At 43.9% G+C, this 18,367-nt stretch overlaps 1 protein-coding gene across 1 annotated transcript in view; it reads left to right on the top strand.

The window, feature by feature from the left end:
* LOC107506015 (ATP-binding cassette sub-family A member 17) overlaps nt 1-16,094 on the top strand; it is an 81,516-nt gene extending 65,422 nt beyond the window's left edge. Inside the window, 9 exon segments of the mRNA XM_036225891.1 lie at nt 2,953-3,111; nt 4,902-5,084; nt 5,771-5,892; nt 6,733-6,927; nt 13,128-13,315; nt 14,346-14,516; nt 14,823-15,013; nt 15,161-15,234; nt 15,741-16,094. Of these exon segments, the coding sequence (XP_036081784.1) occupies nt 2,953-3,111; nt 4,902-5,084; nt 5,771-5,892; nt 6,733-6,927; nt 13,128-13,315; nt 14,346-14,516; nt 14,823-15,013; nt 15,161-15,234; nt 15,741-16,094 (1,637 nt within the window).
* Nucleotides 16,095-18,367: the final 2,273 nt, after the last annotated feature.

Here is an 18,367-nt window from a genome sequence, read left to right as displayed (position 1 = left end):
TTCACTGATCAGCACTGAAAGACGTATCCCAGGTCATTCCAACAAAGGTGGTCCAGGGAATCACTCTGAGAAATGCTGCCCTGATCTCTAGGAAGAACCTAAGGATTCAGATTCCTCCCTTTTTGTAGCCTAACCTTACCCCTGAGAGACAAGTGCAGCGAGTCCAAGGATGCTAAGGGGCCCTGATGGGGACAGACCTTTATGAGAAAATGACTGAGCTAATGGCGCTTGACTCTCTGGACATTCTCTCTGGCTCCCTTGGCCTTTCTGGGATCCATTTCTTCTTAGATTGCTTCATGCTATTTCTTCTCTTCCCTCCATGCAGCAGTAACATGGACCAAAGTCCTTCTTCTGCTGAGGAGGATGCACCTTACAACTTAAAAACTAGGTGGGAGATGGATGAGTCCTAGGGGAGGGAGGCTGGAATAGGCAAGAAGCTCCTCCTCTGGTCTGGGAAAAAGGATGAGGATGCCCGCACGTGTCCCATCACTACTCCCTGAGAAAGGAAACCATTAGAGTCTGGACTTTGGACGCTATACACATACCCAGGGGCCTCACTAGCATGCTGTCACTATGGCAGTATACAAAGAATCAAAATATGAAAGCTAAGTCCGAGCTCTCTTTTTTCCTGGACCCCGCTAAAATGATAGCAAAGGAAATGCATGATTCATGATGAAGAAGCAACTAAAGTGAATTTAGAGGGGGAAATAGCTGAGCAAGGATCTAATTTAGCACCACAGAACCCTAGAGAGATTTGGGACCAGAGGCTTGGAACCTCAGAGGAAGGGAGTGAAGACACGACTGAAAACAGTATGTGACATCTCCACTGTTCCTGTTCCCACATCCCCACCCGGAAGCATAGAGCACACATTCATGCCACAGGCAGTCAGAAACCCCTCCTCTTGCTGAATTCAACCTGCTCCAAGAAGAGACCTACACATTCTGCCTGGTCCCCTGCCTGGTTGCCTTAAAATGTAGCCTGCTCCCCAACCACAAAGCCTCCTGGTGCCTCAGTTGTTCCTGTGAATAGACAGCTAAGGATCTCCAAACACCTGAGGATGGATGGTGGTCACAGAAATGACAGAAACTAAAACAAACCAACAAAAAAATAAAACACAGGAGTAGAGAAATGCAAGAAACAAAGATTTTTAGACAAGATTGTATCTATTGAACAACAGAATTCTATGAAGTAGAAAAACTTTGAGAATAAAGAGCTGATTGCCAAAATAAAATTTAGCAGAGGGTGAAAAATAAAATCAATTTAACCTTCCAAAAAGTAGATGAAAAAGACAGGAGAAATAGAGAAGGTGAGAGAAAAGGCAGGTGACATGAGAGTAAGTCCAGGAGACACTACTGTATTCAATTGATAAGAATTTCAGAAAGAGAAAATAGAGGAAATAAATTACCAAGGAAATAAAAATTTCCCGGAGTTGAGAAAAACAAACCTCAAATTGAAGGGATCCATCACATGTCCAACACTGAATGCAAAAAGACCCACACCATTAAACCCAGTTGCTTCCTAGAAGATGATTTCTATACTTAATTCAATTGTCAATCAAGGACAATTTCAGATGGGTAAAACAGAAATGTTACCTACCACATCACTTTCTTGGAAAGTTAATCAAGGATATAGACCAGCAAAATGAAGGAGTAAAGAAAGAAAGAAGATACAAGATCCAGAAAAATGTGGATCTAACCCAGGAATGTGGCAAAGAAAAGTCATCTTCATTTGGAGAACTAGATATTGATGGTTTGTGACCTCTCTTCAGTCTTTAAGCAACTTTAAAATAGGATCCAGTGAGAAAGAAGGAAGGGAAATAAGTGAGAGCTGTGAATATGTTCCTTCAATTAGATAGATTATTTGTGAACACTTTCTCTGATTCTGGTTAGAGTAAGCTGGGAGGGAGGAGTTTGTCCCTGCCCAGATTTCAGCCACTCCTCTCTTAAGGGCCTGGAGATCACGGAGCAGGGATAGGTCTAGGGAAGCCCAGAGCTGACTGTTCATTTCTAGGCCAGGTTCATGAGACTTGTTTAGTGGGCAATTCTTGCTCTCTACCCCACATAGGAGCTGCAAGGCTAACGTTCTGGTAATTTCCCCCGCTCCCCTCCACCTCAGACTCCAGGCTAGATTTCTGAGTTTAAAATCCTAAACAGAGCAAATTAGGAAAGCATGATTCACTGTGCCTTTGTCCCTGTGTCATATCTGCCACCTTTGCAACTGGCCTACTGAGGTACCATCTCCTGAGATGCAACCTCAGTGTCTGGTCAACAGAGCCACAACCCCCAGGGCTTGGGGCCAGGATCACAGGGAGGGTGTGGAGCGCCACAGCTTCTGAGTTCTGCCCCAGATTGCACCTCGCCCCATGGGCAGACCCTGGTTCTTCTGCATGGTTTCTGAGTCTTGACCCAGAAACTGTTGTTCGGGAGACCTCTTATCCAAGTTCAGTTCTTCGTACATCACAGTGGCTTCCACTGACAAGAATGTCACGGATTGATACCCAAAAGCTGTACTGCTCGAAATCCAAGTCTTGAGAGTAGATTCATTTTTTATAATTGGTTCGGCCTCTCTGCATGGGATCTGTAAGTCCTATGGGTTCTCTCCATGGAACTACCTGTTGGTTTAGAGCTGGTTGTGTGAGTTGTCATGAAGTCTGAAATTGGAGCTCCAATTCCCACCCCTTTGTTTCTCTGCTTTGTTAGTGAAGGTATGTTGGGGTCTGTGAAGGACAGCGCTTAGCAGCCCATGTAGTTATTAGAGATTCTGAGAGAATAAGATTTCCGGTCCAGGGACTGGGAGTGTGACAGTACAGTGATAGCTATAGCTATAGACATAGATAATAGATCATTTACATAGGTAAAACAGGCACAGTGGTTTCAGACAGATGCTAGGTGCTAGGAGACGTGCCCTTCTCTTTCTGCATGTAGAGTTAATACGTTCTATTCCATTCACAGACCTAGGCTACACAACAGTCTCAGAGTCCTTGGATCACACATTCCTACCGCTTCCAGGCCACTGCCTGGGGATGGCTTTCTCCAACTTATATTACAACTTCAAACTACAAAAGTTTTGCAATGCCAAGAACCTGAACAAGATGGAGTGTGATCAAGTTTGTAAGTACTGCAAATAGAATTTGTTAACTATGTTCTTCATTCGCTATAATTCATACAGAATTCACCCTTTTAAAGTATACAGTTTAGTTTTTGGTATATTCATTCACAAGGTTGTACAACCATCACTGCTCTCTAATTCCAGCACATTGTCATCACCCCAAAAAGAAACACTCTATCCTAACAGCCACCCCACATTCCCATCTCGCTGGCAATCAGTAATCTATTTTCAGTCTCCATGGATTTGCCTGTTCTGGACATTTCCTATTTATGGCTGAATAATATTCCATTATATGGCTATACCACCATTTATTTATCCATTCATCCATTGATGGGCATATGGATGTTTCTATGTTTTGACTATTGTAGATAATGCTGCTATGAACAACCATGTACAAGTTTTTGTGTAAACACGTTCTCGAATCTCTTGGGTATACACCTAGGAGTGGATTTGCTGTGTAATATGGTAATTCAATGTTTAGCTTTTTGAGGAACCACCAAACTGTTTTCCGTAGTAGCTCCACCATTTTATAATTTACGAACAATGTATGAGGTTCCGATTTGTCCACATCCCCTTCAACGCCTATTTAAATGATTTTTTTAATTGTGGTAAATATACATATATAAAGTTCATTGTTTTAACCATTTTTAAGTGTGCAGTTCAGTGGCATTAAGCACATTCGCATTGTCGTGCAACTATCATATCACCACCATTCTTCTGAAACTCTGTACCCGTGAAAACTAACTCCCCATCCCTCCAGCCCCTGGCAACTACGATTCCATTCTGTCTCTGTGAATTTGACTACTCAAACTACTCCATATAAAATATGTTAATTCCTTTCTCACTTCCTTTTGTGTATATTCTATAGCTATTTTGCGTGTGTGTGTGGTTATCATGGAGATCACAATTAACATCCTAAAGTTATAACATTCTAATTTGAATTTATACCACCTTAACTTCAGTAACATGAAAACTGCTCCTACATGAATAGCCCCATCCCTACTCCCTTTCAATTATTGATGTCGCAATACATTTTTGAGTATTGTGTGTCCAGAAACATAGACTAATAATTTTTTAATGCATTCGTTTCTTAAGTCAAGTAGAAAACAAAAAGTGAGGTTGCGAACCAAAGTTACAACAACACTAGCTTTTATAATTGACTGTGTATTTACCTCTGCCAGAGATCTTTACTATTTTGATCATTAGCTCCTGATATGCTCAATGTTCATTATATATTATTAAATGAACAAACAAGTTGGAGAAGACACTGCATAGTATCATTCCACTTGTATTTTTAAAGGTTTTATCTATAAAGTATGGAAGGATTATACATAAAACTGTAACAATACCTCATGTTAATGAGTGTTTATTTATTGTATAATTTTAAAATGCATATTTTTAAAAGAAAAATTCTTAAATGGATCAGATTAAAAAGAGGAGAATAGAGGCTCCTGAGTGTTTTTACATGAGTGGTCAGTTGCAGTTATGGGGTGATTAGTGATTAATAGAAGAACCAAACATATAATTTTTTTTTTATTTCAAATAACTGTCATAGGGACAGGGAGAAGTTTTTCACCTGACTGCGTTATTTTTATAGAACATTTATTATAGCCAGGAAAACAAAATATTATTCATGTTTACCATCTGCTGGGATGAGGTAATATAGCACTAATGATAATAATGTTTCTTTTAAATGATATTTGTTATAATAGGAATTCACCTATGTGTAAAAGGTGAGGAAAAGCTTGGAAAATCACCCAAAGTTTGATAAGATCTGTTTATCCTATCTTAGCAGAAGGGTATGAGATTCAAAAGAACATCTATGCCTGGAAGTCTCTAGGAATGGGAAAATACCTAATAGCCCTTGCCATCTCAGGACCTGTGTACATCATCCTGCTTTTCCTTATTGAAACTAATGTCTTACGGGAACTGAAAACCAGGTTTTCTGGCTTCTACAGGAAGCGAAAATTGGTGAGTAGGTCAGAGTATAACTCACTAAAGATACATCAAGGGACTGGCTCCATGGTGTCCTCCTTGTGGTCTGTAATGACCTTGATTCTCAGCATTTAAGGGAGCCTAGGGGCCATCTAATCCACCTTCAGGGCAGAGAGATGACAGCCCATGTCTGAGTTCTCCTGAGGACTTGGCAGGAGAGGGAGGATGAGTGTTGGCTTAGCCCCTGTGACCCTGGTCAGCTGAGTAGAAACAAAAGACCCTGGGCTTCCTAGAACCGGTCACCTTTCTAGAATACCTTTCCCCAGGAGCCAGATAGAAGCCAGATCTGTTCTTTTAGCTCTTGGCCTGACTATCTTCCATAGGTGAAGCCCACCCCCCACCCCTGCCCACTGAGGAAACTAGATAGAAAATTGTTTTGTTATACCTCGACATCCTCGGGCTTCAAGTCTTACAATTTCCTCAAAAGCCAGTGCCCACGTGAACTTTCTATGCCATCTCGTGTTCATGTCAATATGTGCTCGGTCTTAAATACCTGTAACTGCCCCTGAGAAAGGGGCGGTAGTGTGTGTATGAGATCTGAGGTCACCTGGGGCACCTTCAAGGCCTTCCCAGGGAGGACCCAGTCCCTGAGTTTTCCTCAGTCTCCACCTCCTATCCTCGCAAAATCAGTTATGCCCTCCATCCTTGTCTTGGAAAAGCAGGTAGTGTCGCAAAGCATAGTGCCAGTGTCTGGAGACCAAGACGTGGAAGAGGAGGCGAAAATGGTTGAGGCTAATTTGGAAAAGTTATGTGAGAAAAACCCACTGGTTCTTAAAGATGTGTCAAAGGTAAAGGCAGATGTGGTAAAGGTAAAGCAAAGACCATTACTCTTGTAGGCCTTTTGCATAAGGAAGCAGCCTTGGGGGGCTCCAGACTCTGCCTTCTAGCTGGGAGTACTGGCAAAGGGCTCAGATGAGTTTCCGTGGAGACAGACTCAGAGGGAGCTTCCTCTGGGAATGAATCACATCTGAGTTCCTTTGTGTGCCCAAAGACAGAGGTTAGTGCATCAGCCTTCCTATCTCTCTGGAGTCCCCTGTAAGATGGGAGGGCCTGGGATGGGAGGGGCACTAGAGCTACGAACCCCAAGAAGGAAGGAAGCCTCAGAGGTTGGACATGACTGTATGAATCTCTCCTGAATCTAGAAAACAGTCTGTGGAGGAGTGAAGTTGGGGGAAAAGCTCCGAAAGCTCAAAGCAAGCCTGGCTAGTCTCCTTGGGAGCCCCAGCCAGAATCTTAATGCAAGACCTTCAAACATCCAGGGACTTGGTGACATTTTCCCCAAGTCTGTTAGTCTTATACTTTGTTTCCCTATAGTTACTGGTGGTTAAAAAACAAAACAAAACAACTCAGTCAACATCAAAGGAATTTTGTTTGTTTCAAGGACAGAAAGAAAGAGGATTATCTTAGAGAACTAGGTTCTCAGTTTGTAGAGACAAAGGAGAAAAAACTAATCTTGCTGGGGCTAGCAGCCAAGAGGAGAAGGCAAGTCCAAGCCTGGGCACATTTGAGGCCCTGAGCCCCAAGGACAGCTTGGACCTGTCCCAGAACCCTGTGCAACAAGCACAGGTGGCTCCAGACGACTGATTGCAGACCTCCTCACTGTGTATCTTCTGTCTTATGTATACAAGGTCTATGCCAAGAAGGTGCCCCTGTTGGCTGTGAACAAGATCTCCTTCACTGTCCAGGCAGAGGAATGCTTTGGCCTTCTTGGCCTCAATGGTGCTGGGAAAACTTCTGTTTTTAAATTAATGACCGGGGAAGAGACTATCACCTCCGGGGATGCCTTTGTGAAGGGCCTCAGCATCAGCTCTCACTTGGGGAAGGTAGGTTGTGACTTGGGACAAGGCAGGCACCACCCCGGGGATGGGGGTGGCTGTGTCAGGGAAAAAGAGGGCACTGAAATACGCTTGGGGTTATAACACAGGGCTGGGTAAAGGAAACTGGAATGGCTTTGATCTTTGAAAATTCCACATATCAGGTTTATCTGTGACACCTATCCTCAACCTTGTCTCTGAGTCCAGATCATATATTTGAGCTGCTTACTCAACATCTCCTCTTGAATGTCCCGTGGGCACCTGAAACTCAATGGACCCCCAAAGCCATCAGCTGTGCTTCACACACCCAGCTTCTCCCTCCCTCTCCCCTTGTGCTTCATGAGGGAGTGAGTGGCACACATCTATTGCTACCCAAGACATCCAGTGGGCAGCCATAGTCCATGGAGCCTCCCTCTCCGTAGCCTGGAGTCTGCTCTTCTGACCTCCTTTCCAATGCACTCACCCTGGTCAAGCCTACTCCTGATTTTCAGTCTTACCTTCCATGCTTCTCTATAGCATTTCATAATGCTGATCTTTCCTCCTATCAGACTCTAGTTTTCCTTGGTTTATTCTATGGCTTCCCCTCTCCTCTACCTCTTCTCTGTCACTAACACTTCTTTCTCCTGTGGTATTCTTCTAGCCCATTGGATTGTGGTGTTCCTCAGGGCTGCAAAATTAGCCCTCTGTCCTTCTCATTCTACACACGCTGTCCCTGCCTGATCTCATTCATTACTCTGATTCCCATTATCTTCCATTTACTGAGGTCTCCCAAGTAACCACATCCCCAGCCCAACCCCAGTCCTATGCTTCCAACCTGCATAGACTAGCCCTCTAGGCAGCCTTACTCAGACATCTCCCATTTTAAACTCAAACTCATTACCCTTGACCTTCTTCTTGGAGTTCCAACTTCAAATTCAATGGAACACTTTTGAATGCCTAGCATATGCCAACAATTGTGCTAGGCCCAGTGATTCTCACCTGCAAGGAGTTTGTGATCATGTTGCCATGCAGAGAGGGAAGTGTAATAACAGAGGTGGTCAGGAGACAGCGGATTCAATGAAAGGCATATGAAGACACCAAACCACAGAAACATAATCAAAGGTGTACTCTTCACATCACAAATCATACTATGGCCAAGAAGTTTATCAAACTAGCTCCAATATCCATGACCGAAATAATGTTCAGAGAGAAAGCAGAAGAACCTATACAGGCTAGTTCTGGAGTCCATGCTCTTAATGACTACTCTATCATCTTTTGATGTACATAACTTGGTTGAATAATTATAACCAATATAAGCCTCTTGCGGCTAAGAAACATTTACTATTAATTTTTACTTATTTTATTAACTAATGACAAGTCTTCTGGTATTGGCAAATTAGGTCATTCTGACTCCATTCCTGGTGATAACTAGAAAAAAAGAGGACCAAAGTTTTAAAACATGCATTAGAAGCCTTCAGAAAGCTAACAAGATAATGAAGACTTGTGAGCCAGGAGGTAGAAGTTGACAGAAGCCTGGATGACTGAGAGCTGAGTATTGCTCTTGATGCTGAAGTGACAGACACTTGAGTTTAGCATGAGTCCCCTCCACCACCACCCCCGCCCAGCAGGGGGATCCTTCTTTGGGTTAGGACCCTGAAGGGCTGCGCCCCAGGAGCAGGGATAAACTATACTGAGACAAGCTCATACAAGGATAACAAAACAGCTTGGACTCATATCATTCCCTGAAATGGACTGATGTGACCTAAACTACCAGGGCTTCTAGGCACCTGGCAGAAACCAATGTAAATCTTCTCTGGTAGAAGATGATATCACCCTAGGCCTCACATGACTTCTACAAACAATTCTGCAAATGCAATGCTTGGTACACAATACAAATAATAGGTACTTGTACATTAAAACATCCCTTCCATGCACAGAAAAAAAATAATAGAATGAAGCACAGAGAGTCAAATGAGTAGAGAAATACAAAAGAAGGTAAGAGAGGTTGTGATATACCTTCAAGACATCCTCTAGTGATCCCCCTCCTGGTAATCACACCCATGAGTAGTCCCTTCCCATGTTGAAGGATGCTACATAAGAAATGCTATGTCACTTCTGAGATTGGGTTATAAGAGACATGTAGCTTCCGTTTTGGGTATGTGATCTTCCTGAGTACCTGAGGCCAGCCAACAACTACGTAAGTGAGAGTGGAAGCAGATCCTCTAGTCTTCAAATGACTTCAGGCCCAGAACCACCCCAGACTCTGGCCAGAACCACCTCAATAAGCTGCTCTCAGATTCCTGATCTGACCCACAGAAACCATGAAATAATAAATTACCACTAAGTTTGGAGTAATTTGTTATGCAGCAAGGTATAACTAATTGGATACAAAAAGACACAATGAGAAGATTTAATATGTGTAATCAAAGTCCCAAAAGAAAAGGAAACAAATACGAGGCAAAGCAATATTTGAAAAATTCATGGCTATAACTTTCCAAAATTTAGGAAAGACATCAAATTACAAATAAATAAAGCCTTATTAACCCTAAGTAGGATAAATTAAAAGAAATAAATCTCCAGGAAGATTATAGTAAAACTGCTGAAAAATAAACACAAAAAGAAAATCTTAAAAGGATCCACCTTCAAAAGAGCAATGATTAGACTGGCAGTTGACTTTTTAACAACAGAAGGACAAATGACAGAGGCCAAAACAGAATACAATGACACATCGTAAGTGATATTAGAGATAGCAACCAACCTAGAATAATAATATAGCCAGTAAAGCTATACACTAAAAAGAAGGTATTTTCAAAAGACATTTTCAGATAAACAAAAACAGAGAATTTATCACCAGCAGATGTGCACAAAAAGAAATAATAAAGAATAATTTTCAGACAAAAGAAAAATGTTCCCCGATGGAAGCTCAAAAATGCGGAAAGAAATGAAGAGCACTTTTTTAAAAAGGTAAATGTGTAAGTTTTGACCAAATAAAGCTATATGTCTTGTGAGGTTTAAAATATGTATAAAATTAAAATATATGACAGTAATGGTTTTAAGTCAGGAGGGGGATAAATGAAATTAAAGTATTTTAGGGTCCTTACCTTGCTATGAAGAAAATAAAGTTCCAGTTAATACTACACATTTCTAAATCAAGGGTGCATGTTTTAGTCTCTATTGTGTACCAAAAGAACAAGGGGGAAGAATATATACCTTTTTGGCCAATAGAGGGAGACAATAGAAAAAAATATTTTTAAAAAATGTGTCAGAAAATAAGAAGCTAGAGAAAGAGGAACTTAGAACATATGAGATGAACAGATAGCCCTGAACAAGATGGTAGATTTAAATCCAAATATACCAATAATCGCATTAAATATAAATGAACTAAAGACTCCAATTAAAAGACTAAAAGTTTCCTCATAGAGAACTGAAAGCCTACATCCACACAAAAACTTGAATGTGAATGTTTATAACAGCATTATTCATAACAGTCAAAAGGTGGAAACAATTCAAATATTCATCAACAGATGAATAGATAAACAAAGTGTGATCTAGCCATACAATGGAATATTACTGAGCCATAAAAAGGAATGAAGTACAGATACATGCTACAACATTATCTTAAATGGAAGAAGCCAGTAACAAAAGGCCACATATAATATGATTCTGTTTATATGAAATGTTCAGAACAGGCAAATCTATAGAGACAGTTAGTAAATTACTGGTTGCCAAGGACTAGAGGTATTGGGGAAAATCAGAAGTGACTGCTAACAGATACAGGGTTTCTTTGGGGGTAATGAAAAGTTCTAAAATTGATTGTGATGATGGATCCACCACTCTGAATATACAAAAACCATTCATCAATGGGTAAATGTAGTGAATGAGTACATTGTATGATATGTGAATTGCATCTCAGTAAAGCTGTTATAAAAAGGAAGGAAGGAAGGAACAAATGAACAAAGGAATGAAAGAAAAGAAAGATGGGACAAGGACACATAGTCCTAACAGATCCTCCATCTGGCCTTATCGTCATCAGTCATCCATCAACAGATATTTAATGAAGCTCACATAGAAGAAAGTACGAACCTATTCTATAAACTCAGGTGATAAGAAATGTTACATTTATTTGTATTATTTAAAATCAAATTATATCTGTGTACAAAGCCCTCACCCTGCCCAGCTGGGAAGAAATAGGATATCAGTCTTCCTGAAACCCATCTGTATACAACCCCATGACAATTCGTAAAAATTTATAGTTGAAAATATGGAATTTAAATCATATTAAACCTGCTCCTCTGTTTCTGCTTTTTTTTCCCCTAGAAATCTCACATGAATTAATGTAACTGGGAAACTAACAAAGCTGCATCCTTGCTCTCTCCCTTCGTGAGCCTTCTGCTCACCACCCTTTATCTGTACAAGTATTTTAAAGCATTTTTCCTATCTTCTAAAATACAGTCTTATAAGAACCTGCTGGTATTCTAAAAATCAGCAGTGACTTCTGAGAGTCTACATGTATTTCTTTCTGAATCATTTACTGCCTCAGAATTATTTAGCTCCACTATGGAGCTGTCAATGGTTTATGGTGCCACTATGGCTCCTTGACCATCCCAGATGAGCCACCATGACAATGGGTATTTATGCCAAACTCAGGTGTGGAAGAAACGTAACATTTCTTCATTTTCTTTAGGTCAAATTACATTCTCAAGCCTTCTATCCCAAAATTGGTTCAAGAACTAGAAAAACTGTTTGTATAGACCAAAACTAGAGATAAAACTGAAATAATGGTCAAAGACCTACCCCTTTTCAGGAGTCTAGGCTGAGAGAGATTGGTGGACAAGTCTACTAACCACCACCAAATAGATCATTTCTTTAAAAAAAAAAAAAAAAAAACCCTTCAGAAGCATGGGAGAGAAGATGGGGTGCCACTAACTTATAAATTATGATAAAACCAGACAAGGACCCAAAATGAGCCATAGGCCAGTTTCATGTAGGAACATAAATAACATAAATAAGATATAAACAATACAAATTCAGCAATATATTGAAAGAATAAAAATTATGATCAAGTCAGCCTTATCCCAGAAAAGTAAGGTTCAATAGCAGAAAAATCCACCAATATTAATCACTACCTTAATAGAGCAAAGGAGAAAAAATATTTATCAATAGATGCTGAAAAAGCATTTGTAAAAAACTCATGATTTTAAAAAATTTTTAGCAAACTAGAAATAGAGGGAACATTAGGTCAAAATCACTTGATAAAGGAAGTCTACTAGAAATCTTTGTATTTGATAGTGAAATATTCGAAGCTTCTTCATTTAAGTCATCTGTTTTCTTCTCACTTCTCCGGAGAGCCCAGAGCTGTCCAGGTGCTTCAGTGGGGAGAAGGATGAGGAAAGAAAATTTGTTTATTTTTCAAAAATGGTATTCTACTATTTTCATCATCTACTCCAGAGGAGTGCCTGAGCATGGGCACAAACTGGGGTGGTTCGCTGCAAGTGTATAATGGCGAAAACCTAGAAATAACTCAGATGAGCCTGAATTTTTTATAAACACCTAAGTAAAATCTAGAAACTTTCCCTGGTTGATTAGTAGCAGTTAAACTGAGTCAAAGTAGGTATGTATTTATAGACTAAGAATAATCTTTAAGATGTAATGTTGAGCTAGAAAAGCAAGTTGCCAACTGGTTGATATGGGATAATACTGTTCAGCAAAAACAACATAAAATCAGTCCTCTGCAGGTAGTGTAGGTCTGTGCAAAAGTCTGGAGGTCCATGTCAACCTGACCACAACAGGCCCGGGGCAGTCCTCCAACACAAGATTCTAATAGCCTTTGTGTGAATATTTGACAAAGATAATCTATTCGTGAATCATATATTTAATAGAAAATATTTTTAAAAAGGAAAAATATAGCGTCTTCTATCAACCAGATATTTGGAAGGTGACAGGCGCTGGGCACTGAGGTTTCATGCCAAGCAGGCAGGAGGAAGGGTCCCAAGCAAGCACTCCAGTCCCATGTGTGCCCATCCACAGACACCACCAGCAAGTGCTGCATCCCAGGCTCCCTAACATCACTGTCGTGCCGCGCACCCACAAAGCACTCATCTGCTCATGTAGCAAATGTGGATGTGCACAGGGCAGAGGAAGGAGCCTGGGCTGGGGCAAGGCCAGGGCAGATGTCCAGTTGGCAGCTTTCTCTCTGACGTGCCTCCCTCTCGGGCTTGTTCCAACCCCAGGTGCGGCAGTGGGTCGGCTACTGCCCCCAGGTTGATGCCCTGCTGGACCACATGACAGGCCGGGAGACACTGGTTATGTATGCCCGGCTCCGGGGCATCCCCGAGCGCCACATCAGTGCCTGCGTGGACCAAATTCTTGATGAATTACTCATAAACACAAACGCAGATCAGCTGGTGAATTCCTACAGGTGAGATTTGGGGCTCCCTTGGCCCTTCCATCTCCAGTAATAAGGTGTACTCTGGCTCTTCTAGGTGCTGGGGTGTAGGGCAAGGTCTGTCAGCGCCAGGCTTGAGGTAGCTATGCGATCTATGCCATTTTGTGAATTTGCAGGGAGGTGGCCTTCCTGTGAGATTGGGTCAGTGGTCTAGGCTGCCCCAAGGCACTGCTTCCTCTTGGCCCTGGTCTGAATTGAGGTCAGGGGAGCAGCACCACAGATGTTGTCCTGGCAGGGTAAGGACAGATCTTTCTTCCTGCCACTTTGCAAAGTTCTTTTCATTTTGGTAGGCTTGGATTTCAAGCACACGTTACCTTATCCCACTGTGTCTACCGCACCTCGGCTGCTGATATTCTGCTGAGAAGCCTGGGGATTTTCCTCAACCTTCTGTTGCCAGTGATGTCATCCCAACTCCAATTAGCTTAAACAAAGCCAGGCCACACATCTCCTCATTCCCAGGATTCCTCCTTGAATTGTGTGCAGCACCCCCTGGAGGTTTGCAGCAGTACCCCACTTCTTGAATTGGGGGGTCAGGGATGTTGTCCTTGGTTCTTCTCTCTCTTGGCTTTGGTTTCAAGCAAATTTTTGTGTTTACTTGTCTTTTTTGCCCCTTGTGTCTTTTGAAGATTAAATGAGTTAACATTTGCAAAGTTTAGAACAGCATCTTGCATATCACATTGTAAGTACTATGTGCTCGTTAAAAAAAAAAAAACATTAGCTAAAATGGTCCTATGAACTTACCTCCTAGCACACATAGAGATCCTCAAAGAAGACTCACTGACTGTGTGTTCACCTGGACTGATCCCTGCGTCCAGGGAAATGGTTTATACTCAGAGTGGACAGCCAGGTCACAATGCCATCCTGGGGGAAGTTGGTGGGCCATGTCACTAAAAGCCCCACACGAGGGGTTGGAGCACTTTCCAGAGAAGAAAAAAGGGGGAAGGTTGGACAACTGGAGATTGGTAATTGCCATTCACTCAACCTTCTTCACCTCTGCCTTCAGCGGTGGCAACAAGCGGAAGCTGAGCACTGGCATTGCCCTGCTTGGAGAGCCTGCAGTCATCTTCCTGGATGAGCCAACTACTGGCATGGACCCTGTGGCCCGGCGCCTGCTCTGGGGCACTGTGACAAGGGTCCGCAAGTCTGGCAAGGCCATCGTCATCACCTCCCATAGGTAGCATTGGGGTCTCCATGAGTCATTGGAAGAGCCAGAATGGGGCATGTGGGAGGGATGGGCTGAGAGATGCTGATTAGAGAGAGACCTAACAGCAGCTGGCACAGAATCTGTGAGGAGAATCCCCAGGCTCTGCCACAAGGGCCACACTCTGAGAATGGGACTCAGGAACAGCTCAATTTAGGCATTGACCCCTTACTGTCTACATGAGCCTTTGACACCTTCCTGTTTACATGAGCCTTTGACACAGAGGGTGGATGTCAGCATACCCTAGCCCTACATCAGGCCTCTACCTCCTTTTCCCAGCATGGAGGACTGTGAGGTCTTGTGCGCCCGGCTGGCCATCATGGTGCAAGGTCAGTTCAAGTGTCTGGGCAGCCCACAGCACCTCAAGAGCAAGTATGGCAGTGGCTTTACTCTGCGGGCCAAGGTCCGGAGCGATGGGCAGCAGGAGGCCGTGGAGGAGTTCAAGGCCTTTGTGGACCTGACCTTCCCAGGTGTGTGAGGCTGCACTGAGGGCTTCTGTACTCTGCCCTGCCAAGTCCCACATTCCTGACCCCTACGATGAGGGCCATGATTCCATAGGCCCAGGCTGTCCTCCTCTGGCCCTCCAGCCCAGTCCTCATGGAGATACCTTTGTGTAGGCAGCACCCTGGAAGATGAGCACCAAGGGATGGTTCATTACCACTTGCCTGGAGATGACCTCAGCTTGGCGAAGGTGAGCACATACGTGGGCATTGAGAGAGCATAGTTCTGATGTCACCTGTTTTCTGGTGTTCTCTCTTTTGGGTGGAAGTCACGTTCACTGCTGCTGCAGTTCCTCTCTGACATCTCCATGGCAACATTCATATGGATTTCATAGAAGATAAGATATATGAGCTGAAAGTAACCTTGGAGATCAGCTCCTCCTCATTTCACCGAGAGGGCAGCAGGCCCAGACAGGGGACACTACATACCCATGGTCGCATAGCAAGCCAGGGACCCTGCCATGGACTCTGCCTCCTGAAACCATTCCCAGCCCTGGTCCCTTTCCCAGAGACTGCAGATAGCTGAATTCCACAGAACTAACTTGTTGGGAAGTGCTCTGTGGGTAGAGCTGAGAGATAGAGGAGTCTTTTGGGGGACTTGTCACAACCCCAGGTTCCCCTCTTCTTTCTACCCTCTGCTGTCTCCCCTCCCTTCCCCTGTGCCCACCACCCACAGCAGCTTCCTCCCTTCCCACAGGTGTTTGGCACTCTGGAGCAAGCCAAGGGGAGGTACATGCTGGATGACTACTCGGTCAGCCAAGTCTCCCTGGAGGACATCTTCCTGAGTTTCACGTGCCCTGGGCCCCCCACCCAAGGGGAAAACAAACGAGGACAAACAGAGCCAGCAAGCTCTTTATTGCTACCTCCCACCCAGCCTCCCTCTCCACCTCCCACCCATTCTCCCACCCAGCCACTCTCTTCACCTCCCATTCAGGCTCCCTCCCCACCTCCCACACAGCCCCTCTCTCTCCCTCTCTCCCAGCCTCCCTCTTTGCCTCCCTCTCCATCTCCCTCCCAGCCTCCCTCCCAACCTCCCTCACCACTTCCTTAAGAATCTGTCTTGCAATAATAAAGAGTTCCCAGTGCCAGGTTAGCCCATGGTGTGCACAGCCTGCCATGGGCTGCGAGGGTTACCGAGGCAGCTCATGGACCCAGTAAGCTCAACTAGGGGGTTGGGGGTGGGGATGGCTCTCTGCCAGATTGAGGCCACTCACTTTAAAGGACTAGTGGAGGACCCAGGTGCATTTCAGTGGAAAAGGATCCCCTTGAGTCCCACCTGGATGACCTATGATCTCATCGAGACCTGGCTGTGAAAGCAACTGCAGAGAAATACCTGCTGTGTCCTCTCCAGGAACAGTGGTCTGAGGGTGACCCTGGTTGTAATGACACCGTATTTCTGAAGGTAGGAAGAGAGACAGATTAATGAGTTTGCAGCCTAAGTCACAACTTTTCAACATGTACATATTTAGGTTTGCTCTCCCCTGGCCCCAGCAAATGTTAGAGTGAGCCTGCATATGACTTTACACCAACCCGTGAAGTGGAAGTGATTGTTATACCTATTGCCCAGATGAGTGAGCTGAGATTTAGAGATAATCAGCAATCCTCCATAGTCAACAGGTATAGAGCCAACATTTGACAAGTGTTCTTAAAATGACGTTCCTGACCACAACATCAGCAGCATCCAGAAACTTTTTAGAAATGAAGGGTCATGGGCCCCACCCCAGGCCTGTGGAGTGAAAAATTTGGGGATGAGGCCCAGCGATCTGCGTTGAAATGAATCCCATGTTCAGAGGTGCTTCAAATGTAGTTCAGGTGTGAGAACCATGAGCCAAGGCCTATGTGCTCTGGACTATCACCCCATCCAGCCTGTGAATGTGAATGAGAAAGGAATGAGACAGATGTGGCTTTGCGCTTCTATCACAAGGATCTCCTCTCGGACATGCCCCGTCAAGTAGCCTTTCTCTCTTCAACCGGGTCACTCTGGTGCTTCTAAAAAGCCCCCTCTGCTCCTCCTTTGCCAGGTAGTTCTCTCCCTCTCTTCTCAGCCAAGCTCTGGGAAAGTGGCATCTACCGTCTCTGCCCATAATTCCTACCTCCCATCATCACTCACCCCAGATTACCACATTGTCACATTGTCACACCCTTGGCTGCCACACCCATTGGTTTCTCCTTACTTTTTCCACATGACTGCTCTGTGACATTTCATAATATCCCCTGCCACCTTCTGATGAAAGCCTCTCCCCACTGCTTCTGGCTTTCTGCCCCTCAATGGCCCCTCCTCTGAAGGCTCCTCTTCCTTTCTCTCTGAACGGTAGGATCATTCAGGCTCCCAGTCCACTTCACGTTCCTTACTCTCCCTTCTGTACCCTGCCACCCTTGAATTCCTTTCTCATTCACCTCCAGGCCTTCAACTATCATCTTATTCAAGCCAGGAACTTCCCTGAGCTCCCAACAGTCTAGATTTTCCCAGTGAATTCCTTCAGTTTCTTGTAGCCCAATGGGAAATGAGCTCATCACCCCGCTGGGTCCTAAGAACTCACTGCCAGGGCAGTGGGCGGGGGCTAAGGCAGGCATGGCTGCAGCATGGCTAAGAGGAGAACACATGTTTATTGAAAAATAAGAAAATTTCACCTCTGAATAAATAAGAAAGTGATAAGAACATAAAGAATAAGACAATCGAGGAACTTCGAGTGACCAGGGATGTCGATGTGGACTCCACGATGTAGTACCACAAGGGAGTTAGAGCAGTCAATGGTGACTCACTCACTCATTGAATCCAGTTTATAAGTACCTTCGAGGTACTGAAAGAGTGCACCTTTTCCCCAGGGGAGATTTGTAATGAAGCAATAATACAAGGGAGGAGGACAACAAATTGGGAAACAATAATCAAAGGAAACAAAGGTGTGAGGATGAGAAATCTTAAGTCCTCCATAGATTCCTCCCTGTCTTTGTGTGTGTGTGTGGTGGGGGTTGGGGAGGGGTGGGGAGATATGGGACATCTGGGGAGGAAGCCCCATGCATGTTCAGCTCTATCCACTTGTTTTCCTGTGCACATCACCCTTACCACCTCCACCACCCTCATCTTGCAGAGCCTCAGCCCCTTGTCATTTTGGGACCACTGAGACTGTCATAATCTATGTTGCAATCATACATCTCCTCACTTCTCCATCTCCTGCTCCAGATGGATATGGAGCCTTGGCACCATAGGGTTTAGTGAGCACAGGGGTGGGGACACAAAAGAGGGGAGATGATGCTGACTAAGGACATGGGGAGAGGGGTCTGAGCCATGACCCAGATTCCTTGTCTTCTCCAGGAAAAACCACT

The sequence above is a fragment of the Rousettus aegyptiacus genome, unplaced genomic scaffold, assembly GCF_014176215.1.
Source record: "Rousettus aegyptiacus isolate mRouAeg1 unplaced genomic scaffold, mRouAeg1.p scaffold_m13_p_8, whole genome shotgun sequence".
Taxonomy (NCBI): domain Eukaryota; kingdom Metazoa; phylum Chordata; class Mammalia; order Chiroptera; family Pteropodidae; genus Rousettus; species Rousettus aegyptiacus.
Note: the sequence above shows the minus strand (reverse complement) of the source record. Positions and strands in the feature narration are given on the sequence as shown.